This window comes from Carassius gibelio, chromosome A20 (assembly GCF_023724105.1).
Source record: "Carassius gibelio isolate Cgi1373 ecotype wild population from Czech Republic chromosome A20, carGib1.2-hapl.c, whole genome shotgun sequence".
Lineage (NCBI taxonomy): Eukaryota > Metazoa > Chordata > Actinopteri > Cypriniformes > Cyprinidae > Carassius > Carassius gibelio.
The window spans coordinates 22,692,007-22,711,494 of NC_068390.1; the positions used below are offsets into that span (position 1 = coordinate 22,692,007).

The window sequence follows — 19,488 nt, forward strand, 5'->3', positions numbered from 1 at the left end:
CTGAGCTTGTTTGACAAATGGTCAGTGTTGTGTGGCAATTTATAATAGCGTGACAAAAACCCGTCATTAATTAATAAATCAAAATCACGAATATTAGTCATGCTTAAACATCCATCTGTTAGGGGGCTAATTTTAAAAATTCTAAGGAGTGACCATCTGTTATTATCTGAGATGAATCAAAGAGGGGTCACAATGTCACAGAATGCATTCAAGCATGCTTTACACGTGCAAAGCAACCAAATCCTGTGCTACATGGAGGCTCGTTTGAGTTGTAGAGTCCCTGAACTGCTTTGAGACATCTATATTCATATTTCCTGTCATTTTTAGTGCCTAAATGGATAAAGGTTGGATACAAAGATTAAAGAACATTTTTGGCTCTGAAAAACTCATCAGTTCACTGCCAAGAGTTTATAGGTGGTTGCTGGGGTGTTTTTTTATTATTTTTTTAGCATAATGCTTTGTAGTTACTGGAGTGTTCTTGGTTGTAGCTAGTGGTTTACGTCCCTCCTTCAAAATGTGTTTTCTCTCTCTTTTTATGTGCTAATTTTATCATCTGGCAGGCTAAAATGTTGCATTAATAAAAACAATATCACACTTCTTTTTAACAAGCTGCCTAATTTTAGCAATGATAAAAGTCCATAGTTATCATGAATCATCACAATGTTACTCCCAGTTAATATTTATTATAATAATGAATAAAACACTTTTTTTTTCTCAAGTTGTAAATAAAACAATTGTTGGAGTATGATTTTTTGTTTGTTTGTTTTTTTATTAATTTTTAAACGTTATACAGTGCAGCCTTAATAATCAAATCAAATTATAAGGGTTTGCTCCTGAACACTTAAGAAAGTTGAAGTCAGCAATTAGATGATTCAGTCCTGTGATAAGTTGTTACATTTTCTACAGTGTTCCCATTAATACTGTAGATAAAATATTATGGATCATGATGATTCAACAACTTATGGGGTCTGTGGCACAGAGCCCAGACTCAGTGTCTGATGGACAGGGCTGAAATGATAAGGTAATGGTAGGGAATGCTTATGCCATCAAAAAGAGCAGAGACCAACTTTAGTGTCAGCAGCGTTCTGTAGCAAAATCTGGTCTTTCATCCCTATATATCACCTCTCTCCACAGCACAACCCCTCTGTGCTCCTTAAAGTACCCATACAGTCGTTGTACAGAATGGAATGTGGAAATAGTTTTATACCTCTGAAATATTGAAGATTGCACAGTGGGTTTTCCAAACATCATCAATAGCTCTTAACGTTGTGGGATTTTGCATATTATGATGTGACCTCCACGTGCAGCTCAAAGCACAGTGCACATACAGTATCTCAGTAGTTTCAAATGATTTCTCCTTAACTCGTACTTCTTTAGATTTCCCCACCTCTCCAGAAGCGGGAACAAAGTGTTCTATGAGGCCATTTCCCCCTTTTCTGTTCCAAGAAAGGATTCAAAAACAAATATAATAGACAAAAACGAATATGATTCAGTATATGTGTAGTAAAAAACAAACTAGTATCTCTCTGGTACTAAAATAAGAATGCTCAGGTAGCTGCATGACTGATTAGGTGTGTGTGTGCATGTGATCTTTAATCATTGCTTCTCAGTGGGCAGTAGCACAGCACATGACTGTAAAACAAACGCTTTTAGCATTTACGAAAGAACAAAAGGCAGTGTGCAACTAGAACATTTGATGCTGGAGCACATCACTACTGCTGTGAGGGAAATTCAGGGCTTGCCGTGCATGACTGACAGCGATTCATTTTTAAGTGGAAGACAGTCATCAGTGACTGTCAAAGCTACAGTCTGTTGCTAGGCACAGTCGCTATGTGCTATATGAGATGTTACTACTTGGAAACGGCATAAGAATGACAAAGAAGTGAAGTAACTGATAAGAGAAGCAAAATAAAGAGTCAATGACACAGTCTGGTTTTATTTACAGTCATTCTTTAAAAGTTACAGAAATAGAAAATTCCTACCTGTTCAAAACAAAAAAAAAAGCACAGAACCCAATGAAATCAACCTGGAAAGCTGCTTAAAGCATCTACCATGAGTGTCATTTGTTTGACAATATCATAGTGGACCATTTAATGACTTGCTATTTTGATCGGACCATGTTGTACACTTCACAAGAATTTAAACCAATTTCTGAATCCATATTTTTTATTCCCAGTTTTGGTTAGAGCACTCCTGGGTAGAAGCACCATGCAGGATTTCCTGAACTAGAACGGTATTCATTTTCATTCAGGCTTCTTTCAGCTCATAAGTATGATTTGATCAAATTTGACATTTAACATTGTCAAGTCTTGTTTTACATGTATTAATGCTGGGTAAATCTCATGTAAGCTTAGAATGTGCCTTGCAAGTATATTGAGAAGCAGAACATGCTTTTTATTTAAAAAAATTTTTTTTTGCTTTAACTTTGCCCTGTTTATTAAATATGATAAAGTCTAATCAAGCACCATGTTGAATCAGGATGTATTTACAAATGTCTTGAAAGTATGATAGACTGTTGCAAGTCTCAATCTTTTGGAATCTGCTCATCTTTGAGTAGTTTAGGCATAAGCATAAACATAAGAAACTACCCCAAACTCCAAATAATAAAAAAGTAAAATCAATAAAATAATTCCACAATTAAATTACGCACACACACACACACACACACACACACACACACACACACACACACACACACACACACACACACACACATATATATATATACATATATAAACCGATCAGGCATAACATTATGACCACCTTCCTAATAATATGTTAGTCAAAACAGCACTTTTGCTGCCAATACAGTCCTCATCTGTCGAGGCATGGACTCCACTAGACTCCTGAAGCTGTGCTGTGGTATCTGGCACCTAAATGTTAACAGCAGATCATTTAAGTCCTGTAAGTTGCAAGGTGGGGCCTATGGAAAGGTGTTTAGCACATCTCACAGATGCTCGATTGGATTGAGATCTGAGGAAGGCCAGGTCAACACCTCAAACTTGTTGTTGTGCTCTTCAAACCATTCCTGATGATCCCCATTTTTGCTTTGTGGCAGGGCACATTATCCTGCTGAAAGAGGCCACAGTCACCAGGGAATACTGTTTACATGAAAGGGTGTACATGGTCTGCAACAATGCTTAGGTAGGTGGTACAGTACGTGTCAAGTAACATCCATATGGATGTTTCCCAGCAGAGAATTGCCCAAAGCATCACACTGCCTCTGCCAGCTTGCCTTCTTCCCTTAATGCATCCTGATACCATGTTTTCCCCAGGTACGACGCACAAGCACCCGGCAATCCATGTGATGTAAAAGAAAATGTCATTCGCAGGCCACCTTTTTCAATTGCTCCGAGGTCCATTGCTAATGCTCACATGCCCACTGTTTGCACTTTCTTCAGTGGGCAGGGGTCAGCAGGGGCACCTTGACTGGTCTGTGGCTATGCAGCCCCATACACAACAAACTGTGATGCACTGTATATTCTGACAGCTTTCCATCAGAACCAGCATTAACTTCTTGAGCAGTTTGAGCTACAGTAGCTCATCTGTTGGCTCAGACCACACCGGCCAGCCTTTATTCCCCATGTGCATCAATGAGCCCTGAACCTGTCGTCAGTTCACCACTGTTCCTTCCTTGGGCCTCTTTTGATAGATACTGACCACTGCAGACTGGGAACAGGCCACAAGAGCTTGCAGTTTTTGAGACGCTCTGACCCAGTCATCTATCCTAGGCCCTTGTCAAACTCGCTCAAATCTTTATGCTTACCCATTTTTTTCTGCTTCTAACACATCAACTTTGAGGACAAAATGTTTACATATCCCACCCACTAACAGATGCAGTGATGAAGAGTTAATTAGTGTTATTCTGTCAGTGGTCGTAATGTGATGCTTGATCAGTGTATATATATATCAGGAGGCATTTAAGTAATTTGCAAATAAATTCAATGCTTTTTATTTAATTATTAAGGTCCCCTTTTTATGATTTAATTATATAAGACATTTAAGATATTTTATAACATTACTGTTATAACATTTCCTGCTGCTTCTTTTTTGTTACCAATTTTGTTTGTTTTTTTAAGTTCCCAATATTCTTAATGGTTATTCTATCAAGACTTTCATTACTGTAATATTCTACTTTTGATATTATTATTGCATTACAGTAATGAGATTGTGATGTTTGTGCATTACAGTATTCTAATAAATAATATAATTTAAGATAAATTATATAATAATCTCCCTTATTAATACAAATTAAAATACAAAAATAAAAGTCTGGTTCTGAGAGACATGCCCATACAGCTTTCCTTTCCTAGTGTCATCATTCTGATTAATTGCAGTACCCATACAAACATCTATCACTCCATATCGGGTCAGATGCAGAACGATTGCAGCAAGGGACTGCAGGGAATTATTTGCCAGTGAGGTCTGGAGAGTGGCGCAGCTAAAATATCTTTATTAATTATCAAAGCCACTTAGCTTTGCCAGTGCAGTTCACAAGGTGTTTGATGAAACCCAGTTCAGTCAGACCCTCTGTTTATGTACAGCCGTTCGGGGTGAGAGCAGATTGCCATTTATTGGAACATTATTTATTGGAATGTTAACAGGATGTCATTTTAGGCACTTTCTCTCAGAATATTCGACACCATACCGCATACATATGCCAACTCCACACAGTTACTAGAATCAGTTTAAGGGAAAAGATAATATACAGTGGAGAAATACACATTATCTGTTGGGGGGGGGGATATGTTACTCAGCTGCGCTTTGGCATGGTAGTTTGAGCAAAATGAAGACATTTCTTGCTTTCACGCATCATCCAAGGGCTACAATATGCACAGTATTTTAGGCAATTGAAAGTGCAGCATTAAAAGAAACTCTTGTTTGATATTCATTCACGAGGCAAGTAACAAAAGAAGTTATACAGAACAGCTAAAACACCTGAATAGCTTCAGCACTTTGCGCGATTCTATCCCTTTCGCCTAAATATTGGGGAACGAAAACTCGTTACTCTTGGGGTCCTGTTACTACACAAAACAAAGCGTTCTAACCAGATTAGACTCTTCCTCACACCTCTTCTCATGTCACATCACTAGAAATACTGCATCTCTATCCCTACCCCCCTCAGTATGTACAGGAATATTGAAAAGAAAGGCCCACTTACACACCATAATAAATTATTAGTCTACTAGAAAAGAGTGAACACTGGCACACGTTAAAAAAGGCTTAAAATAGAAAGAAGTTACAATTGGTTTTCTATCCGTTATCTTGTTAACAAGACTCAACACCGTCTTAAAAAACAACAATATTCACACGTAACCTTTTGGAGCGTCTGTTACCCGTTCCAAGGTCAGCCTATGTCTAGCTGAAAGATATTAAATACGCAACAGATTTGGACACCTCATGCAAACAAATACGGGTGATCCCATGGTGACGTCGAACGGATAAAATCATAGTTTCGTAACTCCAAAAAAATATGAATCTCTTAGCAGCTACTGATTTCTTTATTTGATTTTTTTTAGTTTTTTTTTTACGTAACTGTTCTTGGCACTTTCAAGACAAGTACATCCAGGAGAAAGAAGAAAAACTGACTTGGGTTGCAATTAAACACAGATGGTAATTCCGATGCTTGGAATAACCCTTTGTAAACACAACTGGAATAATGACTCTCCACTCAAGAGACCATTTGAAAGATTGTAGGACTAGATAACTAATGTCATACTGACTATTTAATGAACATTCTTTAAGTATGGATGGTTTCCGTGAAAGTCAGTTGGAGACACTGACACTATATCATCTCGGTGTACCATTGCACGATTCCAAGTCTTTCTTATTGCAGATCTATCCACAGACACTGACTCAATCTGCTCCTCCGTTTCACACTGCTAATGATGAGAGGGGGTCGGCCACATGAGGGCTCTCTCGTGCCTGATGGCAGCGCTCTGGTGGAGGAAGGGCTGGGCGTAGACAAAGAAAATCCACTTGGAGTCTTTGAGGTTGAAGTGTCGGTTCTGTGTTCCTCCGACAATCCGTAAGACACTATCATGTTAAGACATTTACGTAGAAAGACAAGTTCAAACATCAGTTCATCGTTTTGATTGGCTGATAAGGCAGTTATCCTTTTACTTTGACCTGTGTGAGAAAAAAAAAAACAAGTGTTAAAGACTGATCTAGAGACAGCATAAACAAATAATAAATCTCAGTGCATGCTTTTAAGACTGACTGACTGACTGACTGCTTGATTAAGCTCAGCTGGGTGAAACAAAGCACTTAACATTAAAAATGTATGAATGTCACTGCATTAACTAACAAAATATCAAACCAAAAGGCATTCCTATTATGAAAAGACAGCACTCGCAGGTGTGTCATGCAACCTTGTCTTTTTAGAGACACCAGTGGCACTTTCAATTGTATAGTTTGCGCTTAGTGTGCAAAGGACATCCAATGTAATATGTGAAAAAAAAGATAATTTGCAACTGAATTTGCAAGTGATCATCATTCATTTATTTTGAGTGGCATGAGGTATAGGACTTAACTAGACCAACCAGATTTAGACATAAGTGATCCACATGACAGTCCATAAATTAACATCTTGTAATGTGAAAAGTTGCATGTTTGTAAACAACAAATCCATTTTTCTTCACTTTTTTTTATTTCAAACAAAATGTTTTTGGCTAAAAAAGGAGTCATAAATTCATATTAATGCTCTCTTAAATCAAAATCCACTGAACGTATTTTTTAGAACAGTTTTTACTTGTAAATAGTTCTTGATCTGTCCATATTTCTCTCCTGATTCACGTAAACATTTTCAGTGGATAAAGCAATATCATGGATGGAGGACTTGTTAAAAGTGCCTCGATGGATCTCTTTATAACAAACATGCAGCTTTTTGCTTCACAAGATGTTAACTGATGGACTTTTTATTTATTTTTGTGAACTGTACCTTTAAGTACAAACATACAAATGTTTATTTGAAAATTCCAAAAACTGTGCCCTCAGATTGGGTATGATACCCTCTGAACATTTTAATCTCACTAAAACAAAACATTTTCCAAAAGTTGTATTTAAATGATAAAACACTAGATAATTAACACTAGATAATGGACCGCTGTAGGCCTATGTGTTTTTTTTTTGCATTATGTTAAAGGGCTTCTGAGTGAGATCTATTCATTTCATTTAAGTTTTCTCATATCTTGCCCTTCTAGGTAATTATTAGCTGTGACCTTTTCCACTTTTCATTATTCTATTTTTCTCCACACTGAATCTCAAAATCCACTAAACAACATGCACACAGAACCATGTGGATAAAACCTCCTCCCTGAAATATCAAAATATGCAATCTGCTTATGAATGGACCTGCACTGTAAACCCTAATAAGTTGAGACTACTCAAATGATTTGAGGAAAGTGGTTGCGTAAGTAAAATTGAGTAATGGCAAAATTGCCAACTCAATTCAATTGAGTTGACCTAATGTTGATCTCTTCATTGAATTAACTTAAATGTTCAAGTACAGATAACTTAAAAAGGCAAACAGACTTAACTTAAATTTTCGAGTTTTATATGGTTTACTTGTTTTAATGATTTAATACAAATATAGTTTTTTCCATTCACAGCTTTATTTGGTTTATACATTTACATTAATTTAAGAAACATTGGTAATATCAAGCTTATATTTTTAAGTCACATTAAGACACTTGAACAGCACTTTAAGCTCATTTTTTTAACAGGAAGCTGCATTTTTAAGTCACATTAAAAAATTAAGCTCATATTTAACAGTAAGCTAACATTTTTACAAAACATTAAGCTCACATTACAAAAAAAACCTTAAGCTCATATTTATAACAGTAAGCTCACATTTTTACAAAACAGTAAGCTCATTTTAAAAAGACACATGAATAAAAGAGTAAACTCGTATTTTTAACAGTCTCAGTCTTTTTTAAAGGACCATGTGTAATGTAAATGTGTTGCTATTAAAAATGCGCCAAGCAATTTCTCCAATTAAACCAAACAGCTGGTTTGCCAACGACTGTGTTTTAGGCTGCAGGTCTTTCTGCCCCAAGGAAAGTAGAATCCGCTGAATGAAGTCAAACGTGTCTCTCAGCGACTTTGGGTAACTCAGGTGCAATGCATTTATTAGTCCGAACAGAAGGCACATTGCTTCAGGAAGGTCATGTAGATTGTTCATCACTAATTTTCCCTCGATTATGAATCCAATCGAAGAGGGAGACCCATCTTGTCCCATCTTCAACTATCAAAATCCCCACTGGCACATCAAGAATTGAGCTGTGATCATCGGACATCTAGAGAAAAAACATTAACAAATTAAAATTAATTCATATACATGAAAGCTCATTTACATTTCAAAACGGTGCAACTTAAAGGGTTAGTTCACCAAAAAAAGAAAATTCTGTCAGTAATAACTCACCCTCATGTTGTTCCAACCCAGTAATACATCATCGGAACACAAATTAAAATATTTTTGATGATCTGAGTTGTCTCACTCCTCCATAGGCTTCTCTGTAATTTAAACTTGCCAGCCCAGAAAGTTTGTAAAGACATGTTAAAATAGTCCAAGTGACCACAGTGGCTCAACCTGAAGTTTATCAAGCGTAGAGTTACGTTATGTAACAGCGCAGCACATCTGGGTTGTACATCAGAACGGAGGCTCACGCTGGTCATGTGTGTGATTCTGGCCAATAGTGAGCCTACGTTCTGATGTACAACCCAGAAGCGCTGCACTGTTACACTACGTGAACTCAGAGAAACAGAGGAAAATGAATAGTTCAATAAAGACGTTGTTTTTTGCACACAAAAAGTATTCTCATCGCTTGATAAACTTCAGGTTGAGCAAGGCCGGCAAGCTACAGTTACTATAGAAACCTATGGAGGAGTGAGACAGCTCTCAGATTTCATAAAAAATATCTTAATTTGTGTTCCAAAGATGAACGAAAGTATTACAGGTTTGGAACAACATGAGGGTGAGTAATTACTGACAGAATTTTCATTTTTTATTACACATTCACACGATCTCTCACAAACACTGCATCAATCTCCATCTAAAAGGGTTAGTTCACCCAAAATTTAACATTTTGTCATTAATTACTCGCCCTTGTGTCGCTGCACATCTGAAAGACCTACGTTCATCTTCGGAACTTAAAAAAAAAAGATTTTTAAATGAAACCCATGAGGTTTCAGTCCCTCCATACTAGAGATCCAATTCAATTACCACTTTCAATGTCAAAAAAGTGGTATGAAAGACAACATTAAAGTAATCCATGTGACTCCAGTGGTTTAACCTCAGTGTTATGAAGCTACGCAAGTAATTTGTTTGTGCAAAAAAAAAAAAAAAAAAAAGTACAACTTTATTTGCAAAATATAATCTCCAACGCATGTTCACACAATTACGTCAAAACTTAAGCGTTGTGGTGCTATATGAGATACTCTCATGAACGGGCATTGCAGATAAACATTTTTAAAAATACACTGGTAAATTATGTTTTTTTGCACAAACATAGCACTCTTTTTGCTTCATAAAATTGAGGTTAAACCACTGGAGTACAGTAGTACAGAGTACTGTAACAAAGTCTTTCCTATTGTCCTTGAAAGTGTAGTTGTGTTGGATGTCGACGGAGCGACAAAAAAGTTACAGAATATCATAAAAATCGATCGTCTTGAAGATTAAGTGACATAAGGGTGAGTCAATGAATTACATAATTTTCAATATTTGAGTGAATTAAACCTTTAGATTGAGACTGATACAGTGTGTGTGTGTGTGTGTGTGTGAGAGAGAATGACCAAGATTGTGAATGTGTGAGAGTGTGTATTGAGGTTTTTTTTTTTGTACATTTTCTCCTTGGAACACTTACCAAACAAAGTGTCGTAAAGAAAGCAGAGACATCTCCAAACCAAAGGCATAGTCCTTGAAGCACCAAAGTTCGGCTTCAGTTGGCTCTGATAGCTTGTGTGGAAAAAATAAAATTGTATTAAATCCAACCACTAATAATACATTATAACAGCCTTTAAACGTTTACTCAGAGATCAACAATGAGGTCTCTATTGCAGTTTATACAGTTTACATTTACTTACATTTAAAAGGATTTTTCATTCATGAATACAATTTTGCTGTCAATTTACTCACACTCAACCATCAAAGACTTTATTTAGCAGAACATTAAAGAAGATTTTAAGCTGAAACTGTTGTCTTTGGCTATTCATATAAATTAAAGTCAAATGTAACCATCCCTTTGATGGTCAAAAAACATGTACAAGCAAAACAAAATCATTACTTGTGGTTCCTGATGATATATTTATGTCTTATGAAATGAAACGAAAGGTCCATGCAAGAAAGTTATTTATAACATTACCTTAACCTTGTACAAACAGCCCTGAGTGTATTTTCTACAGTCTGGAGTGCGATATATCAAACTTTGGCAATGTGTGAAAACTCAATCTTCCCAATTTGAGATCACACCTATGAATAATCTTACCTTTTTATACAGATTGCAGCATCAAGGATAGTAGCAAGTACCATTTTGGACATCCTGCTAGTTGTAAACAAACCACACCTGTATCACATCATTATATGTGTCAGGGCGCTGGCACTCCAGGCTGTCAGGAGGAGATGCGTCTGTTGTGTTGTTCATCAAAATAATACTTGCTGCTATCCTTGATGCTATTAAAAAAGTACAATTACATTCACATGCACGATCTCAAATCAGGAGGATTGACTTTTCAAAGATTCCCAAAGTTTGATATAACTTAACAGCTTTAAGCTTGTGCTGACTGTAGTAAACGCATTTAGCTCTGTTTACAGAGGCTGTGGATTAAAGGTATTATGTAAATGTTTCGTTTATTGCATAGACCTATCATTTCATAAAATTTCATTCCACATAACTATTAATTAATAATATCTCTGTATATGTGTCGCAGGCAGGAAAAAGGTCTGCTGTTTTCAGTGAACATACCGCCCAAAGAAATTCTTAAAACGATTAGGCCTAAGTCAGTATATTCACGCAGCAGCCAAATTTTACACCACATAAAAGAAAGTCCTTTCCCAAATTACACAGAGACATTTCAGTGTCTGGAAATAGATTTTTCTCGAAGTTCGAGCCGCAATATCACGCTTAGGCCAATTGTAAACAACAGCGCTAGTCTGTAAAACATTGGCTATGCTTGGAAGTTAGGTGATTTTAACTTAAACGCATTTATACCTTGTCCATCCGTATAAAAATAAAATAAGACCTTTAACAGACAATAAAGCAAAATTTACCAACGTAACGTTCCTCCTGTGGCCTCGACTCTTCCCCCTCCTCGTCTGCTTCATAACCGCCTGCTACTGTCCCTACTGCGGTCAAGCCAGCCGCACTTCAGAAAAACACCGTCAAGCCAGCCGCGAGTGAAATTTATATGCGCGTGTATTACTATAATTACGGCAATAGCAGGAACAACAGAGAGGGAACGCGCTTTCAGAGCGCTTTTCATCTATACGTTCAGATTTGATCTATGACGACCTTTTTCGCCCATCTGCTCTAATATTCGTGTAACTTATTTTTTTCCTTGACTGCTCTGTATTACTATAATTTTCAGCCTTTCAAAGCATTGCAATTATTAGTAGAAAACGAGATATGGGACATTCATTGATTTAGAAGACACTTTTTTATGATGAGAAAGAAGCAATTAAAGGTCAGTTCTTAAAGAAGACATCCCATACTATATCCATACCTCACATAAAACCATTTTACTGGAGCCTTTTAGAGATATAGGATAATATTACACTTTACAAGTCTTTTAAGATCCCATTTCTAACAAGTAGAAAAAAACAATGGTCAGTTCTTATAAGGGACTTCGCATACTATATGCAAACTTCATATCAAACCATTGTACAACAGCATTTTTGAGATATGGGACATTATTACACTTTAAAGGGTTATAAAGATCATATTTCTAATAAATAGAAAAAAACAATGGTCAGTTCTTATCAGGGACGTCCCATACTATATACACAAAAAATCATTTTGCTAAAGCATTTTTGAGATATGGGTCCATATGGCGATTAAGAGGGCTATAAAGACCCCTATAGCGGAGTACAAAACTTTTTATCCACAGGAAGAAGGAGGCGGAAACTGGCCATCAATCAAATAAGGCTTTTAATAACAAAATAAACACAAAACACTGCGACAGCCCTTCACGGACGACTGTCGCTTACAAACAAAAACCAAACACAAACTAAAATCATGGCCTGGCCTGGCCCTCTCTCGTTGTTCACTGTCGTCGCACCCGTTTTTGTATCCTTCCATCTTCACCGCGGGACGCGAGACCGGTGAGTGGAGCAGGCGTCGCTCATTTCCAGTCACTCCACTGGCCTCATTCCGTTCTCATGGCTCGCGGCCCCGCCCCACTCATCACAACCCTATTTCTAATAAGTATAAAAAAAATAAAGGTCAGTTCATATAAGGGACATCCCAAACTATATGCAAACCTCATATCAAACCATTTTACTGCAGCATTTTTGAGATATGCATCCATATCGCGATTTAGAGGGCTATAAAGTCAACATTTCTAATAAGTAGAAAAAAACAAAGGTCAGTTCTTATCAGGGACATCACATACTATTTGCACCCTTCAGATGAAACCATTTTACTGCAGCATTTTTGAGATATGGGACAATACAATGATTTAGAGGGCGATAAAGACACCATTTCTAATAAGTAGAAAAAAACAATAGTCAGTTCTTATCAGGGACATCCCATACTATATGCACACTTCATATGAAACCATTTTACGGCAGCATTTTTAATATATGGGACAATACAATGATTTAAAGGGCTATAAAGACACCATTTCTAATAAGTAGAAAAAAACAATAGTCTGTTCCTATAAGGGATTTCCCATACTATATAGACACCTCATATCAAAACCTTTTACTGCAGCATTTTTGACATATGGGTCCAAATGGTGATTTTGATGGCTATAAAGACACCATTTCTAATAAGAAGAAAAAAACAATGGTCAGTTCTTATAAAGCACATGCCATACTATATGCACACCTCATATCAAAGCATTTTACTGCAGCATGTTTGAGATATGGGTCCATATGGCAATTTAGAGTGCTATAAAGACCCCATTTCTAATAAGTAGAAAAAAATAATAGTCAGTTCTCATCAGTGACGTCCCATACTATGAGCACATCTCATATCAAACCATTTTACTGCAGCTTTTTCCAGAAATGGGAAATTATTACACTTTAACGGGCTGTGAAGATCCCATTTCTAATAAGTAGAAAAAAACAATGGTCAGATCTTATAAAGGACATTCCATACTATATGCACAAATCATATCAAACCATTTTACAGCAGCATTTTTGAGATATGGGACATTATTACACTTTAAATGGCTGTAAAGATCCAATTTCTAATAAGTAGAAAAAAACAATGGTCTGTTCCTATAAGGGACGCCCCATACTATTTGCATACCTCATATCAAACCATTTTGCTGCAGCATTTTTGAGATATGGGTCCAAATGGTGATTTGGAGGGCTATAAAGACATCATTTCTAATAAGTAGAAAAAAACAATGGTCAGTTCTTATAAAGGACATCCCATACTATATGCACACCTCATATCAAACCCTTTTACTGCAGCATTTTTGAGATATGGGACATTATTACACTTTAAAGGGCTATAAAGACCCCATTTCTAATAAGTAGAAAAAAACAATGGTCAGTTCTTATAAAGGATATGCCATACTATATGCACACCTCATATCAAACAATTTTACTGCAGCATTTTTGAGATATGGGTCCAAATGGTGATTTGGAGGGCTATAAAGACATAATTTCTAATAAGTAGAAAAAAACAATGGTCAGTTCTTATAAAGGACATGCCATACTATATGCACACCTCATATCAAACCATTTTACTGCAGCATTTTCGAGATATGGGACATTATTACATTTTAAATGGCTGTAAAGATCCCATTTCTAATAAGTAGAAAAAAACAATAGTCTGTTCCTATAAGGGATTTCCCATACTATATAGACACCTCATATCAAAACCTTTTACTGCAGCATTTTTGACATATGGGTCCAAATGGTGATTTCGATGGCTATAAAGACACCATTTCTAATAAGAAGAAAAAAACAATGGTCAGTTCTTATAAAGCACATGCCATACTATATGCACACCTCATATCAAAGCATTTTACTGCAGCATGTTTGAGATATGGGTCCATATGGCAATTTAGAGTGCTATAAAGACCCCATTTCTAATAAGTAGAAAAAAATAATAGTCAGTTCTCATCAGTGACGTCCCATACTATGAGCACATCTCATATCAAACCATTTTACTGCAGCTTTTTCCAGAAATGGGAAATTATTACACTTTAACGGGCTGTGAATTTCCCATTTCTAATAAGTAGAAAAAAACAATGGTCTGTTCCTATAAGGGACGTCCCATACTATTTGCATACCTCATATCAAACCATTTTGCTGCAGCATTTTTGAGATATGGGTCCAAATGGTGATTTGGAGGGCTATAAAGACATCATTTCTAATAAGTAGAAAAAAACAATGGTCAGTTCTTATAAAGGACATCCCATACTATATGCACACCTCATATCAAACCCTTTTACTGCAGCATTTTTGAGATATGGGACATTATTACACTTTAAAGGGCTATAAAGACCCCATTTCTAATAAGTAGAAAAAAACAATGGTCAGTTCTTATAAAGGATATGCCATACTATATGCACACCTCATATCAAACAATTTTACTGCAGCATTTTTGAGATATGGGTCCAAATGGTGATTTGGAGGGCTATAAAGACATAATTTCTAATAAGTAGAAAAAAACAATGGTCAGTTCTTATAAAGGACATGCCATACTATATGCACACCTCATATCAAACCATTTTACTGCAGCATTTTCGAGATATGGGACATTATTACATTTTAAATGGCTGTAAAGATCCCATTTCTAATAAGTAGAAAAAAACAATGGTCTGTTCCTATAAGGGATGTCCCATACTATTTGCACACCTCATATCAAACGATTTTACTGCAGCATTTTTAAGATACGGGACATTATTACACTATAAAGGGCTGTAAAGATCCCATTTCTAATAAGTAGAAAAAAACAAAAGTCAGTTCTTATCATGGACATCCCATACTATATGCACACCTCTTATCAAACCACTTTACTGCAGCATTTTCGAGATATGGGACATTATTACACTTTAAATGGCTGTAAAGATCCCATTTCTAATAAGTAGAAAAAAACAACAGTCAGTTCTTATCTGGGATGTCCCATACTATATGCACACCTCATTTCAAACCATTTTACTGCAGCATTTTTCAGATATGGGACAATACAATGATTTAGAGGGCTATAAAGACACCATTTCTAATAAGTAGAAAAAAACATTAGTCAGTTCTTATCAGGGACGTCCCATACTATATGCACACCTCATATCAAACCATTTTACTGCAGCATTTTTGAGATATGGGTCCAAATGGTGATTTGGAGGGCTATAAAGGCATCATTTCTAATAAGTAGAAAAAAACAAAAGTCAGTTCTTATCAGGGACATCCCATACTATATGCACACCTCATATCAAACCATTTTACTGCAGCATTTTTCAGATATGGGACAATACAATGATTTAGAGGGCTATAAAGACACCATTTCTAATAAGTAGAAAAAAACAATAGTCAGTTCTTATCAGGGACGTCCCATACTATATGCACACCTCATATCAAACCATTTTACTGCAGCATTTTCAAGATACGGGACATTATTACACTTTAAATGGCTGTAAAGATCCCATTTCTAATAAGTAGAAAAAAGCAACAGTCAGTTCTTATCAGGGATGTCCCATACTATATGCACACCTCATATCAAACCATTTTACTGCAGCATTTTTGAGATATGGGTCCAAATGGTGATTTGGAGGGCTATAAAGGCATCATTTCTAATAAGTAGAAAAAAACAAAAGTCAGTTCTTATCAGGGACCTCCCACACTATATGCACACCTCATATCAAACCATTTTACTGCAGCATTTTCAAGATATGGGACATTATTACACTTTAAAGGGCTATAAAGATCCCATTTCTAATAAGTAGAAAAAAACAAAAGTCAGTTCTTATCAGGGACATCCCATACTATATGCACACCTCATATCAAACCATTTTACTGCAGCATTTTTGAGATATGGGTCCAAATGGTGATTTGGAGGGCTATAAAGACATCATTTCTAATAAGTAGAAAAAAACAATGGTCAGTTCTTATAAAGGACATCCCATACTATATGCACACCTCATATCAAACCCTTTTACTGCAGCATTTTTGAGATATGGGACATTATTACACTTTAAAGGGCTATAAAGACCCCATTTCTAATAAGTAGAAAAAAACAATGGTCAGTTCTTATAAAGGATATGCCATACTATATGCACACCTCATATCAAACCATTTTACTGCAGCATTTTTGAGATATGGGTCCAAATGGTGATTTGGAGGGCTATAAAGACATAATTTCTAATAAGTAGAAAAAAACAATGGTCAGTTCTTATAAAGGACATGCCATACTATATGCACACCTCATATCAAACCATTTTACTGCAGCATTTTCGAGATATGGGACATTATTACACTTTAAATGGCTGTAAAGATCCCATTTCTAATAAGTAGAAAAAAACAATGGTCTGTTCCTATAAGGGACGTCCCATACTATTTGCACACCTCATATCAAACCATTTTACTGCAGCATTTTTAAGATACGGGACATTATTACACTATAAAGGGCTGTAAAGATCCAATTTCTAATAAGTAGAAAAAAACAAAAGTCAGTTCTTATCATGGACATCCCATACTATATGCACACCTCTTATCAAACCATTTTACTGCAGCATTTTCGAGATATGGGACATTATTACACTTTAAATGGCTGTAAAGATCCCATTTCTAATAAGTAGAAAAAAGCAACAGTCAGTTCTTATCAGGGATGTCCCATACTATATGCACACCTCATATCAAACCATTTTACTGCAGCATTTTTGAGATATGGGTCCAAATGGTGATTTGGAGGGCTATAAAGGCATCATTTCTAATAAGTAGAAAAAAACAAAAGTCAGTTCTTATCAGGGACCTCCCACACTATATGCACACCTCATATCAAACCATTTTACTGCAGCATTTTCAAGATATGGGACATTATTACACTTTAAAGGGCTATAAAGATCCCATTTCTAATAAGTAGAAAAAAACAAAAGTCAGTTCTTATCAGGGACATCCCATACTATATGCACACCTCATATCAAACCATTTTACTGCAGCATTTTTGAGATATGGGTCCAAATGGTGATTTGGAGGGCTATAAAGACATCATTTCTAATAAGTAGAAAAAAACAATGGTCAGTTCTTATAAAGGACATCCCATACTATATGCACACCTCATATCAAACCCTTTTACTGCAGCATTTTTGAGATATGGGACATTATTACACTTTAAAGGGCTATAAAGACCCCATTTCTAATAAGTAGAAAAAAACAATGGTCAGTTCTTATAAAGGATATGCCATACTATATGCACACCTCATATCAAACCATTTTACTGCAGCATTTTTGAGATATGGGTCCAAATGGTGATTTGGAGGGCTATAAAGACATAATTTCTAATAAGTAGAAAAAAACAATGGTCAGTTCTTATAAAGGACATGCCATACTATATGCACACCTCATATCAAACCATTTTACTGCAGCATTTTCGAGATATGGGACATTATTACACTTTAAATGGCTGTAAAGATCCCATTTCTAATAAGTAGATAAAAACAATGGTCTGTTCCTATAAGGGACGTCCCATACTATTTGCACACCTCATATCAAACCATTTTACTGCAGCATTTTTAAGATACGGGACATTATTACACTATAAAGGGCTGTAAAGATCCAATTTCTAATAAGTAGAAAAAAACAAAAGTCAGTTCTTATCATGGACATCCCATACTATATGCACAGCTCTTATCAAACCATTTTACTGCAGCATTTTCGAGATATGGGACATTATTACACTTTAAATGGCTGTAAAGATCCCATTTCTAATAAGTAGAAAAAAACAACAGTCAGTTCTTATCTGGGATGTCCCATACTATATGCACACCTCATATCAAACCATTTTACTGCAGCATTTTTCAGATATGGGACAATACAATGATTTAGAGGGCTATAAAGACACCATTTCTAATAAGTAGAAAAAAACAATGGTCAGTTCTTATCAGGGACGTCCCATACTATATGCACACCTCATATCAAACCATTTTACTGCAGGACTTTTGAGATATGGGACATTATTACACTTTAACAGGCTTTAAAGATCCCATTTCTAATAAGTAGAAAAAAACAATGGTCAGTTCTCATAAGGGACATCCCATACTATATGCACACATAATGGTTTGATATAAAACCCAGTCTACTGCAACATTAATGAGATATGGACCTATATTGTGCTTTAGGGGGCTATAAAGATAAAGGGTATATTCACTTCAGAGGCTCATAGAGAAATGTAATGTTTTCTAAAATCTATGAGTAAATCCATGGAAAACATTTTACTGTATGTTTTTTTAAGAGCTAGCAAGTATTTCACATATAGAGTTATAAAACATTACATTTATCTATTCCAATAATAATAATAATAATAATAAACAATTGTCATAAGGGACATCACCAAATATGTGCAGCCATTATAAAAAACATTTCAGTTTACCAATCTGGAACTGCATGCATTCAGAGTCAGTTCTGAGACTTTGCATAACTTTGAGACATGTAGAAATGTCAGCTTATAAAAGTAGAGGAAAACGATGCCCATTTCATGCAAGGCACCTCCTACTTTATTAGCACAGCTAAAATAAAATCTGGGTACTTTGGCAGTTTGGACTTACATGTATTCTAATTCAACAAAATGCTATTTAACTACATAAGTAGGAACACTTACTATTTTTAAAAGGCACACAATAATACTACCTTCGTGCAGAGTTCAGTGTCAATCCTGCTCCAGCAAACCTTTCTGTAACTATGAATTGTTCCTGACTCTTAATTAGATTAGGGTTGGAACTGAACTTTAAGTGAGATTTCCAGAAACAAGACTGGGGATACGCTATGATCCATTCATCCATTGAATGCAAGCTACTCTAAACTTTCACAGAGCAAAGACTCCATATTTGGTGTTTAGAAAGTGTGTGAAGTATAGTGTGACAGACAAGTGTGTGTGACTTCATATTTGCTGAAAGAATAGGGAGTGCCTTGCATGCAAAGGCCATTATTTTTATCTACTGTATGTATTTAACCTGATGTTTATATAAACCTCAAAACTGGGGAAAAAATATCCAGTCTATAATATATATATATATAAAGTAGCTCATATTCTATCAGCACAGATAGTCTGAAGTCTGATATATATATATATATATATATATATATATATAATATTTTTAAAT

At 35.8% G+C, this 19,488-nt stretch overlaps 1 protein-coding gene and 2 long non-coding RNA genes across 3 annotated transcripts in view; all 3 read right to left on the reverse strand.

Annotated features, from left to right (window-relative positions):
- Window positions 1-1,909: 1,909 nt before the first annotated feature.
- The window catches only part of LOC127938555 (sodium/potassium-transporting ATPase subunit beta-1-interacting protein 2), a 155,373-nt gene continuing 137,794 nt past the window's right edge, over window positions 1,910-19,488 (reverse strand). The window contains exon 7 of the mRNA XM_052535255.1: window positions 1,910-6,129. Within this exon, the coding sequence (XP_052391215.1) occupies window positions 6,120-6,129 (10 nt within the window). The 3' untranslated portion in view covers window positions 1,910-6,119. The remainder of the gene's footprint in view (window positions 6,130-19,488) is intronic.
- LOC127938556 (uncharacterized) lies at window positions 7,612-19,376 on the reverse strand. Its single transcript, XR_008148736.1, has 4 exons — window positions 19,016-19,376; window positions 11,267-12,412; window positions 9,864-9,955; window positions 7,612-8,297 (listed from the first exon to the last, which is right to left on the reverse strand). It is a non-coding gene; the product is annotated as an uncharacterized LOC127938556 (long non-coding RNA).
- On the reverse strand, window positions 14,136-18,316 carry LOC127938557 (uncharacterized). Its single transcript, XR_008148737.1, has 3 exons — window positions 17,162-18,316; window positions 16,736-17,019; window positions 14,136-15,031 (listed from the first exon to the last, which is right to left on the reverse strand). It is a non-coding gene; the product is annotated as an uncharacterized LOC127938557 (long non-coding RNA).